Source organism: Lynx rufus, unplaced genomic scaffold, assembly GCF_022079265.1.
Source record: "Lynx rufus isolate CCGP_SWC_20201006 ecotype Redwood Valley unplaced genomic scaffold, mLynRuf1.p SCAF_2, whole genome shotgun sequence".
In the NCBI taxonomy this organism is placed as follows: Eukaryota; Metazoa; Chordata; class Mammalia; order Carnivora; family Felidae; genus Lynx; species Lynx rufus.
Genome location: NW_025814834.1, coordinates 198,173,350 through 198,199,120, shown reverse-complemented (window position 1 = coordinate 198,199,120; position 25,771 = coordinate 198,173,350). Strand labels below are relative to the sequence as shown.

At 52.4% G+C, this 25,771-nt stretch overlaps 4 protein-coding genes across 4 annotated transcripts; 2 read left to right on the top strand and 2 right to left on the bottom strand.

The window, feature by feature from the left end:
• Positions 1 to 3: 3 nt before the first annotated feature.
• Positions 4 to 7,601, bottom strand: TMEM234 (transmembrane protein 234). The gene is made up of 5 exons (XM_047082649.1): positions 7,560 to 7,601; positions 7,112 to 7,263; positions 6,259 to 6,325; positions 1,015 to 1,107; positions 4 to 743 (listed from the first exon to the last, which is right to left on the bottom strand). The coding sequence occupies exons 1-5, from the start codon at positions 7,573 to 7,575 to the stop codon at positions 649 to 651; spliced, it is 423 nt and encodes a 140-aa protein (XP_046938605.1). The 5' UTR covers positions 7,576 to 7,601; the 3' UTR covers positions 4 to 648.
• EIF3I (eukaryotic translation initiation factor 3 subunit I) lies at positions 7,559 to 15,016 on the top strand. Its single transcript, XM_047082646.1, has 11 exons — positions 7,559 to 7,696; positions 7,801 to 7,893; positions 9,048 to 9,135; positions 9,447 to 9,512; positions 10,633 to 10,782; positions 10,869 to 10,996; positions 13,435 to 13,545; positions 13,665 to 13,754; positions 14,060 to 14,133; positions 14,618 to 14,710; positions 14,842 to 15,016. Exons 1-11 carry the CDS (start codon positions 7,574 to 7,576, stop codon positions 14,921 to 14,923), a joined length of 1,098 nt encoding a protein of 365 aa, XP_046938602.1. The 5' UTR covers positions 7,559 to 7,573; the 3' UTR covers positions 14,924 to 15,016.
• Positions 15,017 to 15,088: 72 nt separating this feature from the next.
• On the bottom strand, positions 15,089 to 21,370 carry LOC124514577 (myotubularin-related protein 9-like). Its single transcript, XM_047082643.1, has 10 exons — positions 20,726 to 21,370; positions 20,439 to 20,547; positions 20,079 to 20,204; positions 19,790 to 19,963; positions 19,056 to 19,282; positions 17,544 to 17,705; positions 17,228 to 17,369; positions 16,925 to 17,145; positions 15,486 to 15,637; positions 15,089 to 15,403 (listed from the first exon to the last, which is right to left on the bottom strand). Exons 1-10 carry the CDS (start codon positions 20,908 to 20,910, stop codon positions 15,270 to 15,272), a joined length of 1,632 nt encoding a protein of 543 aa, XP_046938599.1. The 5' UTR covers positions 20,911 to 21,370; the 3' UTR covers positions 15,089 to 15,269.
• Positions 21,371 to 22,570: 1,200 nt separating this feature from the next.
• Positions 22,571 to 24,711, top strand: FAM167B (family with sequence similarity 167 member B). Its single transcript, XM_047083703.1, has 2 exons — positions 22,571 to 23,589; positions 24,263 to 24,711. The coding sequence occupies exons 1-2, from the start codon at positions 23,329 to 23,331 to the stop codon at positions 24,491 to 24,493; spliced, it is 492 nt and encodes a 163-aa protein (XP_046939659.1). The 5' UTR covers positions 22,571 to 23,328; the 3' UTR covers positions 24,494 to 24,711.
• Positions 24,712 to 25,771: the final 1,060 nt, after the last annotated feature.

Here is a 25,771-nt window from a genome sequence, read left to right as displayed (position 1 = left end):
CCGTCTCTTTAGTGCAGATTTATTTGAGGCTACTGCTCGCCAGGTACCGTACCACATGGCTGGAGTGAGGTGGTGCAGGGGCCCACAGGAGGCTGTCTGTCTGAGAGGGGCAGGCTGGTGAGGATTTCCACCCATCTCATGGGTGGGACAGGCGATGCTACCAGACCGCTCATCTCCTCTACACCTGCCATTCATCCCCTCAGATGCCCCTCAGGCAGCGGGGGCCCCTGACAGCCCTGGAGGCCTTCTGTTTGCATTTCTGGCTCAGACTACAGCTGGCTGTCTCCATGCAGTCCGTGGACCCTGCTGCTGTGACAGTCCGGATCAGGCCATAGTGACAGGGGCTGGGCTGGGGGCCTGACATGAAAGCACGAAGAGGACTGCTGGGGCAGAAGGGTCGCTGGAGGAGCGTGAAGTCTCTTGTGCTAAATCCTAGCAGTCGAACAGATCTCGGAAGTTACAAAACCCTTTTGCTCCAGTTCTCTTGTGCAGTTCACCACGAGGTAGCTCTTAGCCCCCTAAGAGAGGAAGACGCTGAGGCTCAGGCGGGGAAGTGCTAGGTCCATCTGCTGCACCTCACGTGAGGCTGCACCTCACAGCTCAGGGGCTTCCTGGAGACAGAAGCGCTGCAGGGTGGCATCGGCCCACTCAACGGGCAGACAGTTGCCCCTGGGTCTTGCTCACGGAGCTTGTGACGCAGAGTGTAATTCCTGCCATGGTGAGCACCATGCCTGTGAATGCTCCTGGGAGAATGGGCAGAAATCGAGGGGCTGAGCCCAGCCACGCTAGGAGGAGCTGGTGCAGGGCTGAGCGCCCAGCTCAGATGGGGTCTGTCCCCAGAACGCCCAGGGGAAGGAAACTCTGATGGCTCTAAGGAAGAGCTGCAGAAGAAAGGGGTGGGATGGGGAAAGATCCTCTCCTCCCCTGCCCTTGGGAGATGGCTCTGGAAAGGACTAACCAGGGGTGGCAAGGCCCAAGTAGCGGCTTCCTGAACTTGCAAGCAGTCTAACTTACCTTTTCCACCAATATCTTCTCCAAGGACCTTCCCAACAATCAGTGTGAAGATGATGGCCAGAGAGTTGCTGATGGGTACAGCTAGGGTCAGATCTGAGTGATCAGAATGAAAAAAAATCTCTGAGATGCCAAAAAATGCCTTTCTAGGCACAAAACAGTTTATCAAGACAGCCTGTTTAAAAAAAAAAAGAAAGAAAGAAAAAAGTATCTCTTTCCAGATGAAATCAGAGCAAAGCTCAAGATTCAAGCCAGGTTTCCTGACTCTAAATTTGGTGCTCCCTCAATTCCAGCATGAAGACCTGAACTATATAGTGGTCGGCGACCACCTGGTTGGCCGATAAGGATAAGGTCTTTGTACTCAGAAGGCTTTTGAGATCCCAAGGGTATCTGGACAGGCCACAAAGCCCAAAGGATGCAGGAGGACGAGTGCAAAAACACAGTCATCACTTAGTAAGTGCAAATTGTGTGCTGGGTGCTTTGTATCTTACAGACATATCTTACAACACTGCAAGAAGAGCGTTGTCATTTTGCATAAAGGAAACAAAAGCTCAGAGGGGACACGTAAATTGAGGCCGACTGAGAATGTTATTTATTTATCTATTTAGTTTAGTTCATTTATTTTTTGAGAGAGAGAGAGAGCAGGGGAGGGGCAGAGAGGATCCCAAGTAGGCTCCACACTGCCAGTGCAGAGCTAGATGCAGGGGCTTGAAATCACAAACTGTGAGATCATGACCTGCGCTGAGATCGAGTCAGAGGCCTAACCGACTGTGCCACCCAAGTGCCCCCATCTTCTTAAAAAGTTATATTTTAGGCTATTTAAGAAGATGGGGGCGCCTGGCTGGCTCAGTCGGTACAGCGTGTGACTCTAGATCTCAGGGTCGTGAGTTCAAGCCCCGCGTTGAGCGTAATGCTTACTTAAAAAAAAAAAAAAAGTTTTAAGAAAATAGACCTCATGTTAAGTGTGCTTATAACACAAGCATACAAAAAAAAAAAGTTTAAATCAGAAACTGAGCTACTTATGATGACAAGACTAATAACTGCCAGGCCAACTGCTCACGTTGGCTCCTGAGTCAGCTCATTCCTTCCCAGCATTCCTGGCCTCACCTGCTTCAGGAAGAGGAGGAACTGTCCTGTTTCTCATCCCGAGAGTCCCCACCATGGATGGCATTCCCCACCCAAGAAACTGACCCAACTACCTACTCAGAGCTGCTTCCTGGGGCTCACACACCTTCCATGGAATGCGAGGACTGCTATCGACTGGTGTGCAACAGTAGATGGGGAGGGGAAGCAGCATGGGGCTGTGGAAGAGCAAGGGCACTGGAGTGAGGCTGACCTAGGTCTCCCTGTGCCGCCTTGGTTAGGCCCTTGACCTCTGCAGTCTACAAGTACAACAGTGATAGCAAGGTGACAACGCCTCCGCCTCCGTACCACAGCGCTGCGGTAAGATAAGACGATAAGACAGGATAATGTGTCTAGCTCCTGGCTGAAGCTATACATCTTTGATAAAGTGACCACTGTTGTTGATTACTAGAATAGACAGATGCTAAAAGATGGATGTAGAGCAGGAGAGGAGATAACAGGACCCTAACGTTGCCATCTGCTCAAAACTTGGTAAGGGGCTAACTGCAGTCAGCTGGCTTTCTTGGGCAGCAGGGAGTGCCAGAGGCTTTCAAACTTGCTTTTATTTGCTTTTCAAACTTTTGGGGTTTAAGTTTTATTTAAGTAATCTCCACACCCAACAGGGAGCTTGAACTCACGATCCCGAGATCAAGAGTCACATGCTCTACTGACTAAGCCACCCAGGTGCTCAAACTTCCTGTTAAATGATGTTTTATGGGGCGCCTGGGTGGCTCAGTCAGTTTAGACATCTGACTCTTGATTTCGGCTCAGGTCATGGTCTCACAGTTCGTGAGATTGAGCCTTGCATCGGGCTCTGTGCTGGCAGTGCGGAGCCTGCTTGGGATTCTCTCTCTCCCTCTCTCTCTGCCCCTCCCCACTCGCTCTCTCTCAAAATAAATAAATAAACCTTTTTAAAAAATGACGTCTCAGGGCACCTGGGTGGTTCAGTCAGTTAAGCATCTGACTTTTGATTTCGGCTCAGGTCATGATGTCACAGTTCGTGGGTTCAAGCCCCACATCAGGCTCTGTGCTGGCAGTGCAGAGCCTGCTTGGGATTCTCTCTTTCTTCCTCTCTCATTGCCCCTCCCCTACTCATGCTGTCTCTGTCTCTCTGAAAATAAATTAAAAAAAAAATGATGTCTTATGAGAAGCCCCACATGTAAAAGGGATAAATGTAGCCTCTAGTTGAAGCTGAAGTGGTAGGTCTTGAGGTCAGCCTGTCTCCTCACCCTTCTGTGGCCTCTGAGGGGTTCTCCAGAGCTCTCTGGGGCCTGGGTGAGATTCCACGGGAGACGAAACCACAGCAGGGGGACTTCTCATAGTTAAGTTCAAGAACATAAACTTGGAGTAATACATAGCTTCAAATCCTTCTGCACTAACATGCTTGACTTCAGAGAAGGGAAATAAATTGCCCCAAGTTTTGTAACTTCACCTCCTACACGGATATCATGTCTGCTTCATAGCATCATGATCACAATCCAATAGAAATCCAGCGTCATTTCATTGCACTTCTCTTGATGGCACTTTGCAGATACTGTGTTTTTAACAAATTGAAGGTTTGTGGAAACCCTGCATCGAGCAAGTCTATCGTTGTCATTTTTCCAACGGCATTTACTCACTTTGTATGTCTGTGTCACATTTTGGTAATTCTTGCAGTATTTCAAACTGTTCCTTATTATTATACATGTCATGCTGAAAGCTCAGATGATGGTTACCATTTCAAGAAATAAAGTATTTTTTTTTTAATTTTTTTTTTCAACGTTTATTTATTTTTGGGACAGAGAGAGACAGAGCATGAACGGGGGAGGGGCAGAGAGAGAGGGGGAGACACAGAATCGGAAACAGGCTCCAGGCTCTGAGCCATCAGCCCAGAGCCCGACGCGGGGCTCGAACTCACGGACTGCGAGATCGTGACCTGGCTGAAGTCGGACGCTTTAACCGACTGCGCCACCCAGGCGCCCCAAGAAATAAAGTATTTTTAATGTTTATTTATTTATTTAAATTTATTTATTTTTTTAAAAAAAATTTTTTTTTTCAACGTTTATTTATTTTTGGGACAGAGAATGAACAGGGGAGGGGCAGAGAGAGAGGGAGACACAGAATCGGAAACAGGCTCCAGGCTCTGAGCCATCAGCCCAGAGCCCGACGCGGGGCTCGAACTCATGGACCGTGAGATCGTGACCTGGCTGAAGTCGGACGCTTAACCGACTGCGCCACCCAGGCGCCCCTTAAATTTATTTATTTTGAGAGAGAGTGGGAGGGAGGGGCAGAGAGAGAGGGAAAGAGAGAGAATCCCAAGCAGGCTCACCGCTGTCAGCATGAAGTCCTGTGTAGGGCTGAAACTCACGAACTGTGAGACCATGACCTGAGCCAAAGTAGGACCAACTGAACTTAACCAACTGAGCCACCCAGGTGCCCCAGCAATAAAGTATTTTTTTAAGATTAAAAAGAAAAAAATTTTTTTTTTACTTATTTGTAAGAGAGAGAGAGCACATGCACACAAGTGGGGGAGGGGGAGAGAGAGAGGGAGAGACACAGAATCTGAAGCAGGCTTCAGGCTCCAAGCAGCACAGAGCCTGACACGGGGCTCAAACCCACGATCCGAGCCAAAGTCAGTCTCTCAACCGACTGAGCCACCCAGGCGCCCCAAGTATTTTTTAATTAAAATATGTGCGTTGTTGTAGTAGACATGATGCTATTGCACACGTAATAGGCTACAGAATAGTATAAACATAACTTTTTGTTTTTTAATGTTTATTTTAAATCTTATTCTTTTTTAACTTTATTTTTTATCTGTTAAAATTTACACCCAAATTAGTTAGCATATAGTGCAACAATGATTTCAGGAGTAGACCCCTTAGTGCCCCTTACCATTTAGCCCATCCCCCCTCCCACAGCCCCTCCAGTAACCTTCTGTTATGTTCTCCATATTTATGAGTCTCTTCTGTTTTCTCCCCCTCCCTGTTTTTATATTATTTTTGTTTCCCTTCCCTTATGTTCATCTGTTTTGTCTCCTAAAGTCCTCATATGAGTGAAGTCATATGATTTTTGTCTTTCTCTGACTAATTTCACTTAGCATAATACTCTCCAGTTCCATCCACGTAGTCGCCAATGGCAAGATTTCATTCTTTTTGATTGCCGAGTAATACTCCATCGTATATATATACCACGTCTTCTTTATCCATTCATCCATCGATGGACATTTGGGCTCTTTCCATACTTTGGCTATTGTCGATAGTGCTGCTATAAACATGGGGGTGCATGTGTCCCTTTGAAACAGCACACCTGTATCCCGTGGATAAATACCTAGTAGTGCAATTGCTGGGTCATAGAGTAGTTCTATTTTTAGTTTTTTGAGGAACCTCCATCCTGTTTTCCAGAGTGGCTGCACCAGCTTGCATTCCCACTTAAATCTTATCCTTGAGTAAACTCTACACTCAAACTCACAACCCTGAGATCAATAGTTGCATGTTCCACATACTGAGCCAGCAGATGCCCCTAAACATAACTTTTATATGCACTGGGAAACGAAAAAATTCATTTGCCTTGTTCCGCAATATATGTTTTATTGCGGTAGTCTGGAACCAAACCTGCAGTATCTCTGAGGTATGGCTATAAAATGTGTAAAACCAGCACAGTTTCTGATGCAGTAGAGGACAGTCATCAATCCGTGGGGGAAAGGAAATTTATATTAATTGAGCTCCTACAGTGTGCACCAGGTACTCTGCTAGATGCTTCTCATACACTGAATTTAATTCTCTCAATGGCAAGAAGACCATCCTATGAAACCAACGCTCAATTAAGAGACTTACACAGGGTCAGACAGGTAGCACACAGTGGAAACAAGAGTGTCAGCGCCAGCCATCAGCACAGCAAAATGAACCTTCCCTCTTCCTCTGCTGCTGCGCAAGACTGCCGGGCTTCAGATCAACCCAAATGCCTGGCAGCATACTCATCATCAGCCCACTGTGCCCCAACTGCTCAGGGAAGAGGGTGCAGAGAGGGAACTGGAGATAGTGGGCTCTCCCTCACTCATGGAAAAAAGGTGTTTCAGGCACCCTCCCCAAGTGACTCTTCTGGGTGGCTTCCACCACTGAGCATGGCAGTTCTAAGTCAGAAACCCACCTGTTGATGCCAAGGTGAGGTAGTAGAGAAGGGAGCCACACTGGTTGAGGAAAAAGGGCATCAAGTACTGGAAACAGAAGAAATCTGCAGTCAGTGTGATGCTGGACTGAGCAGCATTGCCTTCTTTGAGCTTCTAGCTACGCCTTTCCTCAGAAGGAGGGGTAGCTATAAGGGCCCAGAGAGTGTTTAGCCTTCTGAAAAGGACCCTTCAGGGCAGACAGGAAGTTACTGATTGAACTCCATGCCTTTGCCTTGAATGCCCCTCCCACAGCCCTGCTACTCCCATCTTCCCCCTCCTGCAAGTCCCTGAGTGCCAATGTCACTCCCTCCAGAAAGCATTCCCCCAGGCTCCTAGCTCCAACCTCCCTCCTGTGAACTCAGGAGGCACCTAATCTGTACCTCTTTCATAGCCCTTAGCCCAGAGAGGTGGTTGTGTCTGTGTCTTGTCTTTCCCACTAGCCTAGACGGGCAGCACTGAGGTCAGGGGTAGTTCTCTAGATCTTCCCACCCCAGGGTCAATTTAAGCCCCAAGTCCTCCCTTGGAAAGGTCTGTTGGAGGGATCACCATAATAAAACATTAGTAACAGCAGCCATAGATTGAACACCAATTGTGTACTAGTTAAGTGCTTTATGTGCCTCACCTCACTGAATCCTCACAACTACCCTATAAGATGGTTACCATTCTTTCCCATTTTACAGATGATGAAACTGAGGCTCAAGCAGGACAGGCGTCTCATCTAAGAGCTTCCAGCGAGTAAGCTGGTGGGGAGCAGACTCTGACTCAGATTTGTTTGACTCCAGAGACCACATTTTTAGCAGCTATGCGCGAGAAAGGGGCCATTCACAGACGTACCTCAGTGTTCAAGAAGAGGGTCTTCATCTCCTGCAGCAACTGCCGGGCCCAGGTCCGCTCATGAACTTGCTGCAGGCGGGAGGAGGCCCGCTTCAGCAGCGGCTGTGTGCCACCCCACAGGGCAGCCACCAGCACCAGAGCCAGCACCTGCCCTGGATGGAGACGCGAGTGACCCTCACCCCCACCAAACTGCCGCCCGCGGGGCCCAGTCCTCCTCTGGCCTCCCCTCCTCAGCCAGCCGCTGCCACATCTCTCCTTCGCTCTCCAACGCCCCGGGTGAGACTGGCGAATAGGGCAGGGCCCTGGAGGCCGAGGAGATGGATCCAGGAGCCCAAAGTTTGGGGCTGGGGCTGGGACAGGGGTCGAGGTTAAGTGGTGAAGGTGGAGCAGGAAATGAACTCGGGGCAAGGCTCGGGAAGCCCCTAGAGGGGCGGGGCCGCCTACCCACCTAGAGATGCCGCCATGGCAACGCCGCTCCCGACCACTTCCGGGAGCGAAGGGGCGGAGACCCACAATCCGGAAGTGGCGCTAAGCCCTTTCCGGTCCCACTCACGTTGCTGCTTTCCTTTCGTCAACGCAGGGATGGTGAGTTCCCCTGAGCTGGGGTGTTAGCATGGGGGGTCTTTGGGGGTCTGGAGCTGGAGCAGGGGCCGATATTTGGCGGTGACACTCCCGTCTTGTCTTCACAGAAGCCGATCCTGCTGCAGGGCCATGAGCGGTCCATTACGCAGATTAAGTACAACCGCGAGGGAGACCTCCTCTTCACGGTGGCCAAGGACCCTGTGAGCGTCGGCAGAGGGCGGGCCGGCGGGACCTTGCAGCAGGGGCCGAGAGGGGGCGAGTTCACTCTCACTGGGCGGTGGGTGGACAAGCCAGTTTTGCCCGAGAGGAGAACCAAAGAGCGCCCCATTCTGAGAAGTAGGGAGAGACCATCCCGGGATGGTCATTTTACCGGAAGCATTTTATCGGGAAAACGCAGTTGTTGGTAGAAGGAAGGAGTAGCCAGGAGGAAAAAAGCCACAGACCATTGTGGAAGGGGGACGGAGATGAGAGTCAGCCCCTTCAGGGGACTGGGAAGGGACCAATCTGAGAAAGAACAAAACTATTCTTCCAGGTAGGGGAACACACCATCTCTAGAAAAGGACAGCTGATCCTTGGACTGTGAGGGACAACAGAGGATTTATGGGGGTGTCCCTGGGCTCATTTCAGTCGGTCCTTCTGGGCCCCATCCCGCCTTTCACTGAGTGCAAACAGCCTCTCACAGCACTGCCCTTTGAGGCACCTCCCTATGGAAGACGTTAACACTAGTGGCTCAAAGTGGGAGTTGGGAAGCCTACAGACCTGATTTGAATCGTGACTCCCACGTCCAATAGCAGCGTGACTTTGAGCCTGTCATTTAATCTGTCTAAACTTCATTTCCTTTTTTTATACATTATGGGTACAAATAGTACCTCCCTCGTGGGGTTGCCTTCAGGGTTAAATGAGATTCAAGTAAGGAGCTTAGCACAGTAAGTACCCGGTGTGTATGAGTGAAGAATTGTTAGTCATTTATATTTTAAATCCCTTAGACACCATTTTATTGAAGCTTCACAGCTACCCTTTGAAGAAGGCCATTATTGTTGTGGCCATTTTACAGATAGGAAAAGAAGCTCAGAGGAGAGAAGCACTGTATTTGAGAGTTTGGGGGAGGACTGGGACAATGGCTTGGAGATGTTTTTGCAAGCCTCCTGGTGCCCCTGCCACTTACCTGCAGGAAGAGGGAGAATCTAGGAGTTGTTCATTTTACCAGCAACCTGCTGTTTCCCAAGAAATGAGCAGGAGAGGGTAAAACGTGGCCTCAGTAGAGGCTGTGGAGGGTTCCTGGGGAACCTCTAAATAGAAGGCCATTGCTCTGCTTGGGATGTTTACCACGTGTCGCTGTCATTAACTCCTCCAGATCGTCAATGTGTGGTACTCTGTGAACGGTGAGAGGCTGGGCACTTACATGGGCCATACTGGAGCTGTGTGGTGTGTGGATGCCGACTGTATCCTTGTCTTTTCTCTGAGTCTGTGCTCCCAGGGTCTGCCAGCAACGGAGAGGCCGCCAACTTGGAGTTGAGAGTTTGGGATGATATTGTGGGTCTAGGGAACGATATCTACCTCCTAATCCCCAGTCCGTACCCTGGTTGGGGGAACAGTCAGGACAAGTTGCAGTTCTAGATGAGGAGGGTAGAATGCTCCGAGGTAAGAGAGGAAGGAAGGCTGGCGGGGGCTGAGTGGGGAGGTGATTCAGTTGGTGTTCCAGGAGGACAGGGGCTCAGGTGAACTGGGTTCTATTTCTTAACACCCTCTTCAGGGGACACCAAACATGTCCTCACCGGCTCAGCTGACAACAGCTGTCGTCTCTGGGACTGTGAAACAGGTAAGCCTGGATCGTTTACTTTTTCCTCAAACAGCAAGAACCTACAGTATACCTGTTTAGGTGAATACGTTTTGGGGAAGTAGAAATCCAGACATGGCTCCTGTTCTGAGGAACAGGAAGCAGACAAGGAAAGGATAACAGACAAGAAAAGAGGTGCTACACGGGGCACCTGGGTGGCTCAGTCGGTTGAGGGGCTGACTTCGGCTCAGGTCATGATCTCACGGTTTGTGAGTACGAGCCCCGCGTCAGGCTTTCTGCTGTCAGCATAGAGCCCGCTTTGGATCCTCTGTCCCTCCCCCCCCCCCCCGCCCCTCCCACACTCTCTCTGAAAATAAATAAACTTAAAAAAATAAAATAAAAGGAGGCACTGTGGTGAGACATAAGCCATGTTGGAGAAAGCACAAAGCACTGTGGAAGGCCAGAGGGGGGCAGCTGATGTCTGGATTGAGGATGGAAGCAACCCGGGAAGGTTTCCCAAGAAAAATGTCATGTGAGCTGGGGTTTAAAGGATGAGAAAGAGGTCATCACTTTGGCACAGACTGGAACGAAAGCATGGCAAGTGTCCTGTCCAAGTCATCTGATCTGTGGGGAGTTTCTGCTTCTTAGGAGACAAAATAGGAGAGAAGATGAGGCCGGCAAGGGTCAGAATAGGCCATGAATGACAAACTCAGGAGCTTGGCTTTGTTCCGTCAGACTTGGCGTGCTGTCCCTCAGCGGGGCAGAGCATGTTCGGTTTTAACAAACTCCGGTGGCGGTGGGGAGCATTGGAAGAACAGACCGAAGACATGGGAGCCTATAAACTTGCTCCATTGAATAAATATTTACTCGGCACCCAGTTCTGTGCCAGCTCTATGCTGGGTACTGGAGACACGCAGAGAAATTCTGAGAAGACAGATATATTTGCACTCCGCTATGAGAGCAGTGCCACAGCGGCAGGATGTCTGAGGAGAGACAGAGAGGAAGTTAAAAATCTTGAGCCAAAACGCAGCCACCAAGGTGGCGGTGGGTTGGGGTCACTAGACCAGGAGAAGCAGTGAACAGGAAGATAGGTAGATGTAGAGAGTGTCCTCCTCTCAATGGCGTTGGACAAGGGGTAACCCAGATTACTGCCTGTCTCCAGGGAAGCAGCTGGCCCTACTCAAGACCAATTCAGCTGTCCGGACATGTGGCTTTGACTTTGGGGGCAACATCATCATGTTCTCCACGGACAAGCAGATGGGCTATCAGTGTTTTGTGAGCTTCTTTGACCTGCGGGATCCAAGCCAGATCGGTGAGGCAGAGCTCAGGGGGTGAGGACCGGGGCTGGGGTACAGGGTGTAGCTCCAGAGCCCAGGGCCTGACCTCTTCTGCACACAGACAACAACGAGCCCTACATGAAGATCCCTTGCAACGACTCCAAGATCACCAGTGCCGTTTGGGGACCCCTGGGGGAGTGCATCATCGCGGGCCACGAGGGCGGAGAGCTCAACCAGTATAGTGCCAAGGTGAGGAGGTGGGTGGGGCCCAAGTCCACCAGAACGATTCCCTTCAAAAGGCAGGATAGCACAGCAGTGAAGAACACCACTTTTTAGCTGTGAATTTAGGCAAGTTACTTCACTGAGCCTGTTTATCTGTAAAACGTTGCAAGGATCAAAGCACATCAGGCATTTGAAAAACTTGTCACAGAGTACTCTGGATAGGTTAATAATGATCACAAGTAAGCATTTTCCTGCCACTACTGAGTGCCATGCTGGGCTCTTAGGACAAAGACATGAATCAGACATGGGCCCTGTCCCCAGGGAGACGGACTGGCAAACAGCTAGCACATGAGTCAGGTTGTGAGTTGTGCCACCACGGAGGTCTTGAGCCAAGCACAGAAAGTGCCCTCCGTCACAGAGAAGGTGGCACGTACATTAAGCCGTGAAGAATAAATAGAGCTTCAAGCAAGAAGAGAAGGCAGTTCCACAGGTGAAAGGAACAGTGCACACAAAAGCACAGAGTTAAGGGAGTAGGGGGACTGGTCAGAAGAGAGTCTGGTGTCATTGGGACACGGTTGGAGAAAGTGGATAGCGACTAGATTTTTCGAGTGTCAGGAGGTAAAGGAACTGTGATTTTCCTTTTGGTAGCGAGGAATCTTCAAATGGTTATTGCTGATCAGATTTTCTCTTTAGAGGCTTTTGCAGGCATAGTTCAGAGAATGGACCTGAATGAGGCAATAGCTCTGGAGGTGTGGAGCACCTGAGAGTCAAGAGATGTAGGGGTGACTGATGAGATGGGGGATGAGGACAGGGCCAAGCCCAGGCTGTCTTGATTTCTTGTTTGGGTGCCTGGGCAATGCTGGAGGGCACTACCATAAAGGTTAGTCAGTCACTCAGCAAACATTGGCTGTAGTCCACTAGCCTCCAGACCTACCTGCAGAAAGGGAATGGAAACCAAAGTCAAAGGCATGAATCATGCTTGATGCCAGCAAAGAGTGGAACTGATCTGTGCCTTCGGATAGGCCTGACTGTAAAGCTGGTGTGCTTATTCCCCGAAATACAGGAGCCAGATATGTCCCTACCATGTGTCCACATTGATGGAGGAGACAAAAATACATCCTTCCCACAGAATAGGTAAAAAATAATTCAGGAATGGGGCGCCTGCATGGCTCAGTCGGTTGAGCATCCGACTTCAGTTCAGGTCATGATCTCACATCGGGCTCGCTGCTGTCAGCACAGAGCCTGCTTCAGATCCTCTGTCCCCCCCCCCCCCCCGCCCCACCCCCACTTGTCTTCTCTCTCTCTCTCTCAAAAATAAACATTTTTTTAAAAAGGTTAAAAACTAATAATAATTCAGGAAAGGGGCACCTGGCTGACTCAGTCCATAGAGCATGCAATTCTTGATCTTGGGGTCGTGAGTTCAAGCCCTGCAATGGTCATAAAACTTACTTAAAAACAACAACAAAAATAATTCAGGAGAGGAAAGGAAAATTCTCTGAGGGTCTAGTGTGTGTGAGGCCCAGTGCTCAAAAGACCTTTTAATCATCTCACCAGTGTCTGCACAATGTAGACCAGGTTCATGTCACAACGAAGTCAAACAAGACACAGTCCCAGTCTCCCTATAGTGAACCTCGGTGGTGGGCTTTTAGTAATCTTGTTTTCTAGATAGAGAAGGTGAGGCACAGAAAGGTGCTTTTGAGGGCAGACTCTCAAATTCTGCTCTTTATACTGTACAGGCTAGCCGGTTGCTGAGTGGGAAGGGAAATCAGGAGGTGAAATGGCCCTTGGAGAAGATCTAAAAAAAGCTGGACACACAGCAGTGCTTGTGGACTGTGACTCCACCCCTGGCTGGGGAGGGGTGAGCTCAGGCGCTCTGAGCCTTACTTTCTTCCTTTGAAAATGTCCTTTAGGGGCGCCTGGGTGGCTCAGTCGGTTGAACACCCAACTGTTCATTTCCACTCAGGTCATGATCTCTTGATTCATGAGTTCAAGCCCCGCGTCAGGCTCTGTCCTGACAGAGCCTGCTTGGGATTCTTTCTTTGCCCCTCCCCTGTGTGCTCTCTCAAAAAAAAAGAAAAGAAAGGAAAGAAAACAGGTGTTGAGTATATAGTACAATGCTTGGCAAATTGTGACTGTTCACAATTCAGTGACTGTTGAAAGGAGTAAGTGAAAAGTGCTCTGCCCTTGTAATGTGCTGATTAATTAATAGGTCCGTAGGTATGTCACCATAAGCATGTATTTTCGTAGATGGACTACCAGTGTTGATGAAATGTATGCGTGGGCCACGTTTGGATGTGGGCTTTGGAGGGGGTAAATGTTAGTTCAGGGAATACTTAGGCCATCCCAACCCAGACCTCCCTTCCCCCGGCCCGGGACAGGGGGCAGTATAGAAGCCCTGCTGAGCAGTGGGGCCTGTGGAGGTCAGGCCACCCAGAACCTCACTCTTCCGCTTCTGCCTTCCCCAGTCTGGAGAGGTACTGGTGAATGTTAAGGAGCACTCCCGACAGATCAATGACATCCAGTTATCCAGGGATATGACCATGTTTGTCACTGCCTCCAAGGACAACACAGCCAAGGTGAGCCTGGGCAAGGGGCCTGGCGGGGGGCTCCTCCCACCATCCTGCAAGGCTTTCAACTTGCCCAACTTCCCCGAAGAAGACTCCTTTTACAGATTGCTTTCCCCTGTCTTCTCCAGCTCTTTGACTCCACAACTCTTGAACACCAGAAGACTTTCCGGACAGAACGTCCAGTCAACTCAGCTGCCCTCTCTCCCAACTATGACCATGTAAGGGAAGCGCACCCAGGCTTCTGCTGAAGCCTCAGACTGCTTCCAGCATCTGGGTGTCAATGGAGATCTGAATTCTGGAGGAAATAACGTCAGCTAGAGAGGAGATTCCCAGAGCAATGATTCAATGATTGGGCAGCGCCAGGGGATAGGGCAGGAGGTGGCTAAAGTATCTGTTGGGCCCTGCCCTTAGCATCCTTCCAGTCTGATGTGGGAGATATTAAAAGCTTATGAGCTGGGGATAAGAAACAGAAAATGGACTTGCCTGCCCTTTGGGCCTGTCTAGCTTTTCTTCTTCCCTTCAGGTGGTGCTGGGTGGTGGTCAGGAAGCCATGGATGTAACCACCACCTCCACCAGGATTGGCAAGTTTGAGGCCAGGTAAAGGCGGGGGGGGGGGGGGGGCTCTTCCAAGTCAAAACCCCATGGAGTGCCTTTCATGATGGACAGAAACCATATACCCGAGACTTCCCTTATTTCTTTGGCTGCCAGGAGGTGCAGCTAGATTTGTGGCCTTCCTGGGACAGTGTGTGATACGGCAGTTACAGCATGACCTTGGACCCACTGTGAAGCCCTGGACACATCCTTGTATTTCTCTGTGCCCGATTAGCGATCGTATAATGGGGACAGCGATAATACACTTACCTCATACAGTTGTACAGATCAAATGCATGAGTTACCGAGTTAACCCTTGCTGCACAGCACGCAGTAAGGAAGTTAGCTATCCAGTCTGCCCCCCGCCCCCCCCCCCGTCTTATTTTGTTCACATTCCCCACTCTCTACTTTGCATTTGGGGAGTGGTACGTCCAACGTGTCTCGGAAGGAGATGGAGAGTGAATTGTCCCTTCCCACCACCCTCCTCCAGGTTCTTCCACTTGGCCTTTGAAGAAGAGTTTGGAAGAGTCAAGGGTCACTTCGGACCCATCAACAGTGTTGCCTTCCATCCCGATGGCAAGAGGTAGGGCTCCGTGCAGGGAGCTGAGCTTAGCCCGGGACTGGCCTCTATCCCTTTACCGTGCCCTGCCCGACAGGCCTGTCTCCCTGCCCCAGAGGGGGCACCTGATTGGTCCCTGGCTCTTCTCTCTCCAGCTACAGCAGCGGTGGTGAAGATGGTTATGTCCGCATCCACTATTTTGACCCACAGTACTTTGAGTTTGAGTTTGAGGCTTAAGAAGCTTGGATCTCCATCAAGACCGGGGAAGTTTCTGGGCCTGGACTCACAGAAAGTTTTGGACTCTGAGAAATAAATTAGTTTGGAAATCAATGGCTGCTGGCGAGAAGTTTTATGGGAACTGTTAACATCATTTTCCCTTCTCAGTGACACCCAGGGAGCTGATACCAGTCATAGATATCTTTATTATTTGGACCTTCTCCCCCACACTACGGACACTTCAAACCTGGAGCTTCGGTATTAAGGGCTAGGCTGGGTTGCAGGCACCGTCATCCAAGGCCCAAAGGTACTGAGGGACCTGGAGAGGTCTCGGGAACGTCTCAGCCACTATCCAAGGAGCCAGCCCTTAAAGTTGGGGCTCAGAGGCTGAAACTGTTGGCTGAGAGAGCTTGGTCTTCTCCTTATCTGTCACTATTTGCCACACCTTCTCCCATGCTACCTCTGAAGGTTCAGGTGGGCGGATCCAGCGCAGAAACAGGCCTGAGGAGGAGGAGGACAGATAAGGAAGCTGAGCAGAGGGGTTAGCTAGCTCCCCAGGGAAGAAGTTGGGGTAGGGGGTCACCTTGCCAGAGTCGCAAGCTCTGGAGCTCCACGGAGGGCCAGATGGCCAAGGGATTGGGGGCGTAGAGCGGGTTCCGGAGTTTCCGTTGCTCTTTTGGCTGGTTGAGCCCAGACCACAAGGAGTGTGTTCGAGTCCTCACTTCACAAAGGCATCTGTAGGAAGTGAGTTTCCAGACTCAAGCTATGCCTTCTGGGATTCTGGGTTGGGGACCCTGGTTAGTAGGGTGCCAGCCATCCTGGGGCAGTGATAACCTCTCCTTTTTCCTGCACCTGTTCTTGCCAGTCAGATACATGTACTGGGCACTAGAATAAAGTAGAACAAAACAAAGTCCTAGTTGTTCAGGGGTTCCACTTAGTTCTGCCTGGAAGTATCAGGGAGGCTCATGAGAATGTGCCACTTGGGCTGGGTCTGGCTGCAGAAATTCACCAGGTGCGCAAAAGCGTGGAAATACTCAGGAGGGGAGACTGGGGCCGAGAGCAAGAAAGTGGGAACTGGCCCAAGTGAATGTTGGCGAGTTTTTTTAAGCTGGTGACGGGAACTACAGCAGTGAGACGGCTGTCCCAATAGCCCACGTGGGAAGGAGAGTCTGGATTGGGGTTAGCAGGAGGGGTCTTTGACAGGAAAGGACCAAGTAAGAAAGTTTTAGGAGAAAGGCTGTATATGAAGGACAGGGGAGAGGGAGTTACACAAAGATAACCATTTCTAACCTGGATGACCCAGTAGTGGAGTCAGCGAAAACAACATGGGGGATGGGGACCCAGGCAACTAAAGAGAACAGTCTCATCTCAGACCGATGAGAGATGGCTCTGGGGGGGCTTGGGAGCACATGCAACGAGCCAACCAAATAGTAAGAACAACCACTGCTTGTGTGCCAGGCACTGTGCTAAGCACTCCCCATGCCTTAACTCCACTAATCTGCACACAGCCCTGCTCCGCAGAGATTGTGGCTGCCGTTAGAATCCTCTCCTTGCTACAGATGGATAGAAACTGAGACAGGTTTCCTAGGATGCCCCAACGGGTAAGTGGTGGAGCTGGAAGTTAAGCCCAAACAATTTGACTCCGTTTTCAACCTCTACGCCATTGCTTCACTAGAATCACCCCTGCAAGTGGTAGGGAGCCCCAGAAATGATTTATTTTGCAGCAACTCTCCCCATCGGTCCTTGTTTTTAAGCTAGGGGTGCACGTGCCCTTGGTTCTGGACAGAGTAGGTAGGTCTGTAGGATTGGCCTTGGACCCATTCAAATCTGGGTTTGCAGAAATTAGGGGAAAGGGTGGGGTTTGGAGGCAGGGGAGGAGAGAACACTCCAGAGTTTTCCCCAAAGAGAAACTCATTCGAAAGGCACCTTTATGCCTTCCAGGGACATAGGTGCTGACACAGCAGGTGTCTGACCCCATCCTGTGCCTGGCCCCTGACTCACCTTGACACCCCCTTAGCTCACCTCTCCTTTTCGCTGTTGCAGAGGAAGGTGCCAAAAGGGGAGGCATACGCGTGCTCAAACAGGGCCAACAGCAGCCCCTCCCCAAACTCCAGCGACAGCGGGAACTGGCGGCCCAGCTGCCACACGCAGTCCAGGAAGAGGAGAAAGGTGGGTGCCTCGTGCTTGGGACGGGCATGGGAGAAGGCCGAGTGGGCACAGCGCAGCTGGAAGGGGTGGCCAGCCTGGGAAAGGGGTAGAGCCATGGGCACAAGGAAACAGGGTTTCTGGATAGAGGGGCTGGGCTGGGGCTGAGTGGCCACTTACCTGGATCCACTCCCGCTCCACCAGTTCCTGGAATCCAGCCATGGTCCGGCTCAAGGGGTCCAGGATGAGCTGGGCCAGCGAAGTCACAAGCAGGGTGCTATCTGTGCCTTCAGCCCCATGCACCAAGATGCAGGCCCCTTCCCTGTGGGCCAGGACTTATTAACTGGCCAGTCCCTCCCTGCCTGGGGTGGCCGGGCCAGGAATCGAATGGGCCCATTTCTAGACTGTATGTGCTTACTGAGACGTGGTTGTGTGCCCAGGGGTTGAGAGCCCTGCCCGTCCGCCCTGTTCTCTGCCTCGTAGGGTGGGGCCTTACCTCTCCATGCCCTGGGCTGCTAGGCAGGCGGTGCTCAGTGCCTCTTTGACATGTGCCAGCCAGCAGCAGCCTTCTAGTCGACGGAGCCAGCTATCCGTGCTCTGCTGCAGGTCCCCACAGGCCTCCACCAGGCGCACGAAGCTCTCCTGTAGGGGCTGTCCCCTGCACAAGTGGGAATCTGGTCATCCCATCTCCAACCCAAGCTCTGGTGAGCACAGCCTGGGAGCCAGTGCTCCAGACCAATGAGGGAGACAAAGAACCCTCAGAGGAGCCCATTCGACAAGAGGGACACAGGACCCTTTGGGGAGCTCACTTAACCTGATGGGAATGATTCAGTATCTTTGGGGATTCCCCAATCTGATGGAGGAGACCCAAGAAAGACCCCTTGGGGGAGACCTAGTCTGTTTGGGGGGGGGGGGGTACCTGGGGAAAGGTCACACAACTCTGTCGGAAACAATGCCATGGGAAACGCCCAATTTGATGGGAGCAGCACAGTACTCCCTGGGGAGTCCCCGTCTGACAAGAGAAACACAATACTCTTAGGATTCTGGTATCTGCCCCTACTTCCCAGAAACTGCTCTGCTCAAGATCACCAATGTGACCTCCCACCAGAAAATCTAATGGAGATTTTTCCAGCCCTGTTTAAAAGCCTCCAATGGCTCCCCTCTGCCTTTAGGATAAAGTCTAAGCTCATAATCGTGGCATTCAAGACCTTTTCTCTGGTCGCTGTCACCCCTTTAGCCCCATCTCTCTACACTCTACCTCACACTCTATACTCCCACCAGACTGACATACTTGCAGCTCCCCAGGCAGGGCAAATGGCCAGGAACTCTGCAGTTCTGTCCACCTGCAGTGTCCTGCTCTCCGGCTAACTCCTTTCCGGTGTCAGGTAAAAGGGATGCTTTCTTTGCACTACCCACACACAAGAGAGGGGCGCCTGCTCTATGCTGCTGCTTATCACACTGAATCCTAACTGCCAATTTACTGCGGATCTCTCAGCCACGTCTGGGCTGGCCACCATCTCAGCCTTTGGTGCTCAATCAACACTGGCTGAATAAAGGAATAAACGGGTTTCTATTCTGGACAGGGGAGCTTCCTCAAAGCACAAAAACTCCCTTAGGACCTCCTCTTGGTACTACCAGCACCTGGAGACCCAGGCAATAGGTACAGGTGTGCAGGTCCAGCATCAGGGCAGGGCTGGGACCAATGGGGAGGGGTGTGTGTGTGTGTGTGTAGTGTAGTTGCTCCTGGAAGTCAGTTTAATGTAGAGAGGCTTTTTCTTTTCCAGGCAGAGTTGGGGTGCCTGGAGAGAAATGAGATCTGTCAGTGGGGGTGTGCAAGTGGGGATGCCCACCTGGTGGGATGGCTACCCGGAAATGCCTGACAATTCCTAAGGTTCCTGGAAGACACCCCCCTACTCCTACTCTTCTTCCCCCCCCCCCCCCCCCCCCCCGCACACGTTCATGGAGAGTCCTGTAGGAGACCGCCTAGGAGAGGACGAAGACCCTTCACCTCTCCAGCGGCCGGTGCAGCCTTTTCCAGCCAGGGTAGGCGGCTTTGGCCTCGGTCCCGCCGCCAGTCATGCGGGCCTGTTTGGCGGCCTGAGACGAGCGCGTGTCCACGATGAAGCCCGGGGCCCCAGGGCGAGCCCCCGCCAGCACAGCTCGCAGCAGCTCCTCGTCCTCAGCGCAGCGCCTTTTCTGGGGACCAGTCAGGGGCTGGCTGGAACGTACCAGCACCTGTGGACCGGGACTGCGCTCCGGAAGCCGTAGCCACCCAGCCTTGGCTTGGGGACTCCTCTCCCGGAGCCCCGAGGGAGGGTCTACACACTAGGGCAGGTCTAAAGCTGGCAGGGGCAGGCCGGAGCCTAGGGCCTTGGCGGCAGAACTGGCCGGGCGCCGGGCCCGGCCTTGGGTGTGTTGTAGTCAGAGGGGAAAGGGACCCGAAGAGTAGTAGGCCGTGGACGAGTCCAGGGTTGACAAAGAAGGGACTAAGCTCAGGGGGCCCGACCGGCCGGGGGAGGGGCCCGGGGTTGGCAAGACTCCGAAACTGGGGAGAGGGGCGGGGTCAGAGTCAAGGAAGGCCGGAGGGGGCGGGGCCTGTTGGAGGCAGGACTGGGCGCGGCCAAAAAGGGTTGGAGCCGGCCGGCGGCAGCCGCACTGCGAATTGGCCGGACCGGTGCAGAAAAGGGCCAAGAAGGGCCGCAGTTGGTCCAAGAGGCAGAGTCTGGGGAGGGGCGGGCTCACGGTTCCGCTGGGCGCGTGGTGGTAGCTGAGCACAGGGAAGCGGCCTCCCTGGCGGAAGCGGGCGCTGCGCGCCAGGGCACCGTCGTCCACAGAGCGAGGCACGATCACCGCGCGGGGGTAACTGGGGCACACGCTGAAGTCCTCGTTCACCTCGCTCAGCCGCCAAGCGTTGGTCTGCGGCCCAGGGAGAGGCGAAGGCCAGGTGTAGGGCACCCAGTGAGTGTCCGGACCCCACGCCCCTTCCAGGCGCGGCGCTCGCCCAACCGTGGGCCCCCAGGACCGCACCCACCTCGCGAGCTACTCGCTTGTAGTAGCGTTCGGGTGGGTGGAAGTGCCAGGCGTCGCCCAATCTCAAGCCCTTGGGACGGTAGAAGAACGGAAAGGAAGTGATGACCGATTCCAAGGAGGACAGCGCCTGGGGAAGGAAGTTGGGCGATCTGGGCAAAGTCGGAATCATCTCATCCGCACCCTCCCAGCCCCTTTCGCCCCTCAGCTCCCTCCTCTGCACTTACTCCAGACCACCCTGCGTCCCTTGGCTACGTTCCAGGGTAACACTGGATGCCGAGTCCCCTTGCGCAGTAGCCCCCGTTTACTCCTCTCGTTACGGAGTAGGGGTAGTTTAGGGGCCTCGGGTGCACTGCTTGTGTACCTCGATGGACCGGGCGATGTCCAGCGACGCTTCCACGCCCTCTATTTCCAGCTGCAGCACTCGGAGGTCCTTACAGCGCAACGTGATGGTGCCGGAGTCACTCGCGACCCTGGGGATGGACGGGCTTAGGTTGAGTGTCACCCGCCCGTCACCAGGGAAGGAGAAATGAGTTTCTTAGGACTGGACGTAATGCAAGGGTGCAAGGGCTCCAACTGCTCTTGCCCTCCCCCCTCTCCTCCCGGAGCCGCAAACTCCCCGACTACGGGGACGCCCCCGCCACGTCTCACCGCTTCTCGATAGAGTCTACGCTACGCAACAGCAGCAGCCACAGCTCTGAAGTCGCCTGGGGCCCTGGCGACAGCAGCAGGTGGTGGCCGGTGAGGCATAGCGTGCCACGCAGTGGGGGTGCCTCCGGACCCCTCAGGAGCTTGGCTTGGGCCCGGCCGGTACGAATCAGGTCCGAGAACTCCATTCCGCCTGGGGTGGGCTTAGGGCCCAGCAGAAAGACTCCAGGAGCGTCAGGCGGGGCGAGCGCGGGCTCCGAAAGGGACAGGAACTGGCTGGGCAGCTGGCGACGCCGGCAGGACAGCTGTTAAGGAGGCCCCTTGGAGGAAGGGATCGAACAGTTTCACAGGAATTTCCCCCTCCTACTGCCAGCACCTCTTAGCGAGGAACCCGGCCAGAACCTGTTAAGGAAACCTCAATTTCATCGTCTGTGAAATGGGGAGAATAGTCTTGCTTAAAGCCCGTTGCCTCCTGTCTTGGTCGCAGGTGGCACTTAACAATTTTGTTTTTTTTAAACTCAGGTGCTGCCACTCTCGCTGATTTAAAAAAGAAAGAAAAATACCATTTCTTGTACCCTGGTGGAAGGGGTTGGAAAGTGTGGGTGTGAAACTGGGAACTGTCTACTTCCTCCCTCTACATCTGAGGCTGGGTGGGGGAAATCCCTTAGTCCACCTTAAATGCAAGCAGCTGTGTAGCTGGTGCCCCTCCCCCACCACAGCTGGAAGTCGCTGCCTGTGGGCGCCCTCTATGGGGGCCACTTCTGGTTTAGTCTTGCCCTCCGAAGCCTCAACTCGGATCACTCCATCCTTCCACCAAATATGAATTGCCTGTACACTGAACTGGGCCCTGTATTTAGTGAGAGGACCCAAGGATGCCTGGAGAAGGTTCTGTTCATTAGGATTTTCAGTCTAGCAAGAGACACACACTTAAGCTGATAAATTACAAGAGTTTAAAGGATTTACTGGAGGACCCATCCATCCATCTCTCCATCCATCCAATTATTCTTTCATTTCTTAAATGATGCCTACACTCTGTTAAGTGCTGATTACTAAGAAGAATAAGACAGATTCTTGCCTTCAAAGGGCCTTTTGGTCCATTAGGTTCCACACGTCTAGAGTCCAGGCACACACATACACACAAAACCCTTCTTTCAACACACACACACATTTCATTAAACACACACACAAAGAAGATAAATCATAAGGGGACACCCATAACATAAACATAAAATCGGAATAATCTGTGAAAGGAACCAGACATAAAAGAATACAAATTGTAAAATTCCACACCAGCTGGGATGGGAATTCGTTAGAAATGCAAATTATCAGGCCCCACCCCATATGTCTCTTTTAACAAGCTTTCAGGAGATTCCCATGCACACTCAAGTGTGAGAACCATTGGAAAGTACACAAAAAGGCAAAACTAATCTTTGCTGTCAGAAATTATGGTAACATTACCCTCAGGAGAGTAGTGACAGGCCAGGAGCACTTCCTGGACGCTGGTAACACTCTTGCTTTATCTGGGTGCTGGGTACATAAGTGCATTCAGTTTGGGAGAATTCAGCAAGCATGCATTTATGATATGTGAGTTTTTCTGTGTGTATATTTCAAAACAAAATTTAAAATTTTTTTTTTAATGTTTTTATTTTATTTTTGAGACAGAGAGAGACAGAGCATGAGCAGGGGAGGGGCAGAGAGAGAGGGAGGCACAGAATCTGAAACGGACTCCAGGCTCTGAGCTGTCAGCACAGAGCCTGATGCGGGGCTCGAACTCATGAATCGCGAGATCATGACCTGAGCCAAAGTCAGACGCTTAACCGACTGAGCCACCCAGGCGCCCCTCAAAACAAAATTTTAAAAAGGGAACAGCTCTGGTTGAAGCCCTGGGAGGGACAGGAAGAGAGAGGGTTTAGGAGCCCTTCTACGGCTCTGCCTTTATCCCATATACAGTCCTTAAGGGGTTTCCAAGGGAACCTAAAGTTCCTTAAAGTATAGCTTGAAATCAATCATTGATCTGTCCCAATAGAGAGTCGGTGACTTGTCCAAAGTCTCACAGAGCCAGCACCAGAACCCAGATCTCCTGAGTCCCCGGCCAGGGTTCTGGACACTGTTCCTTTGCTACAAGGCCAGTGTCATGAGTGAGGATGGCGAGGGGGAACAGCTCACCAGCCTCTGTCCAATCCCCACCCCTTAACTTGGGTCTTGGGAAGAAGGCCAAGACTCTAGTGTGGATGATGCTTTTCTCATCCTGGAGCAACTTCCGTTCTGGGAACTGGGTGTCTCCTTCTGGGCAAAGACAATAAAATTCATCCAAGGGGCTGGAGGAACAGGGCTCCTCCTGCCCCCACCCGGATGAGCATCACGTGGCTCCTGGGTTAGCAGGCCAGGAAAATCCCAGCCCTTGCACACTTAGCCTCCCATACCCCTCTATTCACCCAGCCTGACACACTCAGAGAGACCAGACCCACCTTGAGCACTCACCGTCACACATTCCCTGGCACAGTTCCATCACCTTCAGCTCCTGCCACCTCTCCCCAGCAACACTGCCACCCTTTCCCAAATTCCCAGAGCTGCAGCCTTGCCCTGTCACTCACCCCAAATCCACCATGTCCCTGGGGCCACTGAAATTCCAGGCAGTAGGTGAAGAAAATGAAGAGGATGAGGAGGGAGAGAGCCTGGACTCCGTGAAGGCACTGACGGCCAAGCTACAGCTGCAGACACGACGGCCCTCATATCTGGAGTGGACAGCCCGGGTGCAGAGCCAGGCCTGGCACAGGACCCAACCCAGACCCGCACTGGGGGGCCCTGGGACCCTCTGCGGCTTCGACTCAATGGACTCTGCCCTAGATTGGCTCAGACAGGAGCTGGTGAGTCAGGTGGGGTGGGCGGTCTTGCAGAGGGCCTAAGGGCCAGTCATCCTTAGGACCCAAGAACAATGGGTGTGGGGAGGGGTTGAGAATGGACCTCAACTCCAGCAACTGCCTGCTCCTGTTGCTTTGTCCTGGGGCTGAGGAGCCATGAGTGGACTTGTCCAATGTTTTATCCAGGGAGCCTTGCCAAAGCAGGATTCCGTCCAATCTATCTTCTACCGACTACTCCTGTGGCTCTGGGGACAGAGCCCTGGCACCAGTTATAGGTGGGGAAGTATGGCCTCCCCCACTCTGGGAATTGCTATACCTCAAAGATGCAGTGAAGGACAAAAGGAGGCATTGACCACACCGTAGGCAGAATCTGAGGAGGCGAGCATTACATAGGTGGCTCATAACCCAATATGTGCGAACAGAAAGATGTCCAGGCTCCAAATTGGAGATTCCGCTTAGTTGCCCTGGGGTGGGGCCCCAGGCACCTGTATTTGTTTAACAATCTCTCCTTAACTTAGTTTTAGAGCAAGATCTGAGAGACGGGGAGGGATCAAGCTGGGGCGAGAGGGGGTGGGGAGGCCACAGCCTGTGCAAAAACCCAGGGTGTTGACAGGAAGGGAAGAATGACGAAAGTGGCTGAGGATCAGGCCAGCAGTCTCACGCCCCCTCTCGGCCGCAGCGGGAGATGCAGGCTCAGGACCGGCAGCTGGCAGGACAGCTGCTTCGGCTGCGGGCCCAGCTGCACCGGCTGAAGGTGGACCAAGCCTGTCACCTGCACCAAGAGCTGCTGGACGAGGCCGAGCTGGACCTGGAGCTGGAGCCGGGGGCCGGCCTTGCCTTGGCCCCGCCGCTGCGGCACCTCGGCCTCACGCGCATGAACATCAGTGCGCGACGCTTCACCCTCTGCTGAGCCACACCTGCACCTCCTGAGACCTCCCGGGAAGGGGAAAGGAGGGGTGTCCCAGAGGTGCCAGCACCTCGCAAAGCGTGCTGGGAGGGTTGGGAGATCACTCAGCTTTCTGGGAGCATAAAGGCCCCTGCTGCCTTAGCTTGGGAAGGGGGAGTTGGAGGAAGGGGAGAGGCTCGCCGACCCCCAAGCTCTTCAATAAAGACCCTCTCTGCTTCCCATCAAGGTCTCTGCAGTCATTTATTCAGGCCCAAGGTCGTTGTGTGTCATCTGTAGCTGGGACCAGGGATTACACTGCAGGAGAGAAGGCCCAGGTGGAGATGAACAGAGGCACCCCCCTCTCCCCCTAGCTCCAGCTCTATCTCCCTATTTTACCAAGATCAGAGCTGGAAAAGAACTTCAAATCCTAAATCACCCCCATGAAGGTGACAGGTCAATGGGCAACTGATGAATGCAGGACCTGGTGGACCTGGGTTGAAAAGCCAGCTCCACCATGCATTTTCTATCAGATCTGGAGGCGGGCCCCTTAAGCCTGCAACTGTTTCTTTCTCTCTAAACTGGAAATGCTACTTCTCACTCCGCAAATAGTTGGAGATGTCTTAAGTGAGACAATGCACAATAGACACTCCATAAACTTGAACTGTGTCTTGCTTATCCTTGCCATCACCCGTGGTATTAGTACCATTGTGCTGAGGCCCGGAGATGGGCTGTGCAAGGCTCTGTGTCACCGGGTTCTTTTTTTTTTTTTTTTTTTTTTTTTTACATTGTATCTCCTCAGCCTTTGTTTCTGTATTACCCTCTTTGTCTGACTTTCCAACTCAGGCTTCCTCTTCCCCCCACCCATTTCCTGTCTCCCCCTTCCCTCTGCAGCTGAGGTGCAGGCAGCATCAGCTTCTACCTCACAAACCCCAACAATGCTCTGTGGGCTCCCCTCCCCCAACCTGTTCACTAAGTGTAGGTCTGGTGGTGGTGCCGGTGACACATTTATGTTTTCCTCCGGGTGGGGCCAAGGCCCCGCTCTTGTGCCTGATAGATGCCACCCAGGGTTCCTCATAACACTGGTGACCTGACGCTTAGCCTATGATGGGTGCCACCCTCAACCTGGCCCCAGGGGAAAGGGAGATTCTTGGCCTGCGTGCTGCTTGCTTGCGACAAGGTTCCTGTCTCCCGCCTGTAACAGAAAGTCCTGCCAGTCAGCTACCTGCACCTAGGTCCCTGGGCAGGCGTGTTTGTCTACTTGTTGCAGGAGATGGTGGCAGGCCCCACATTTCTAACAGGGGC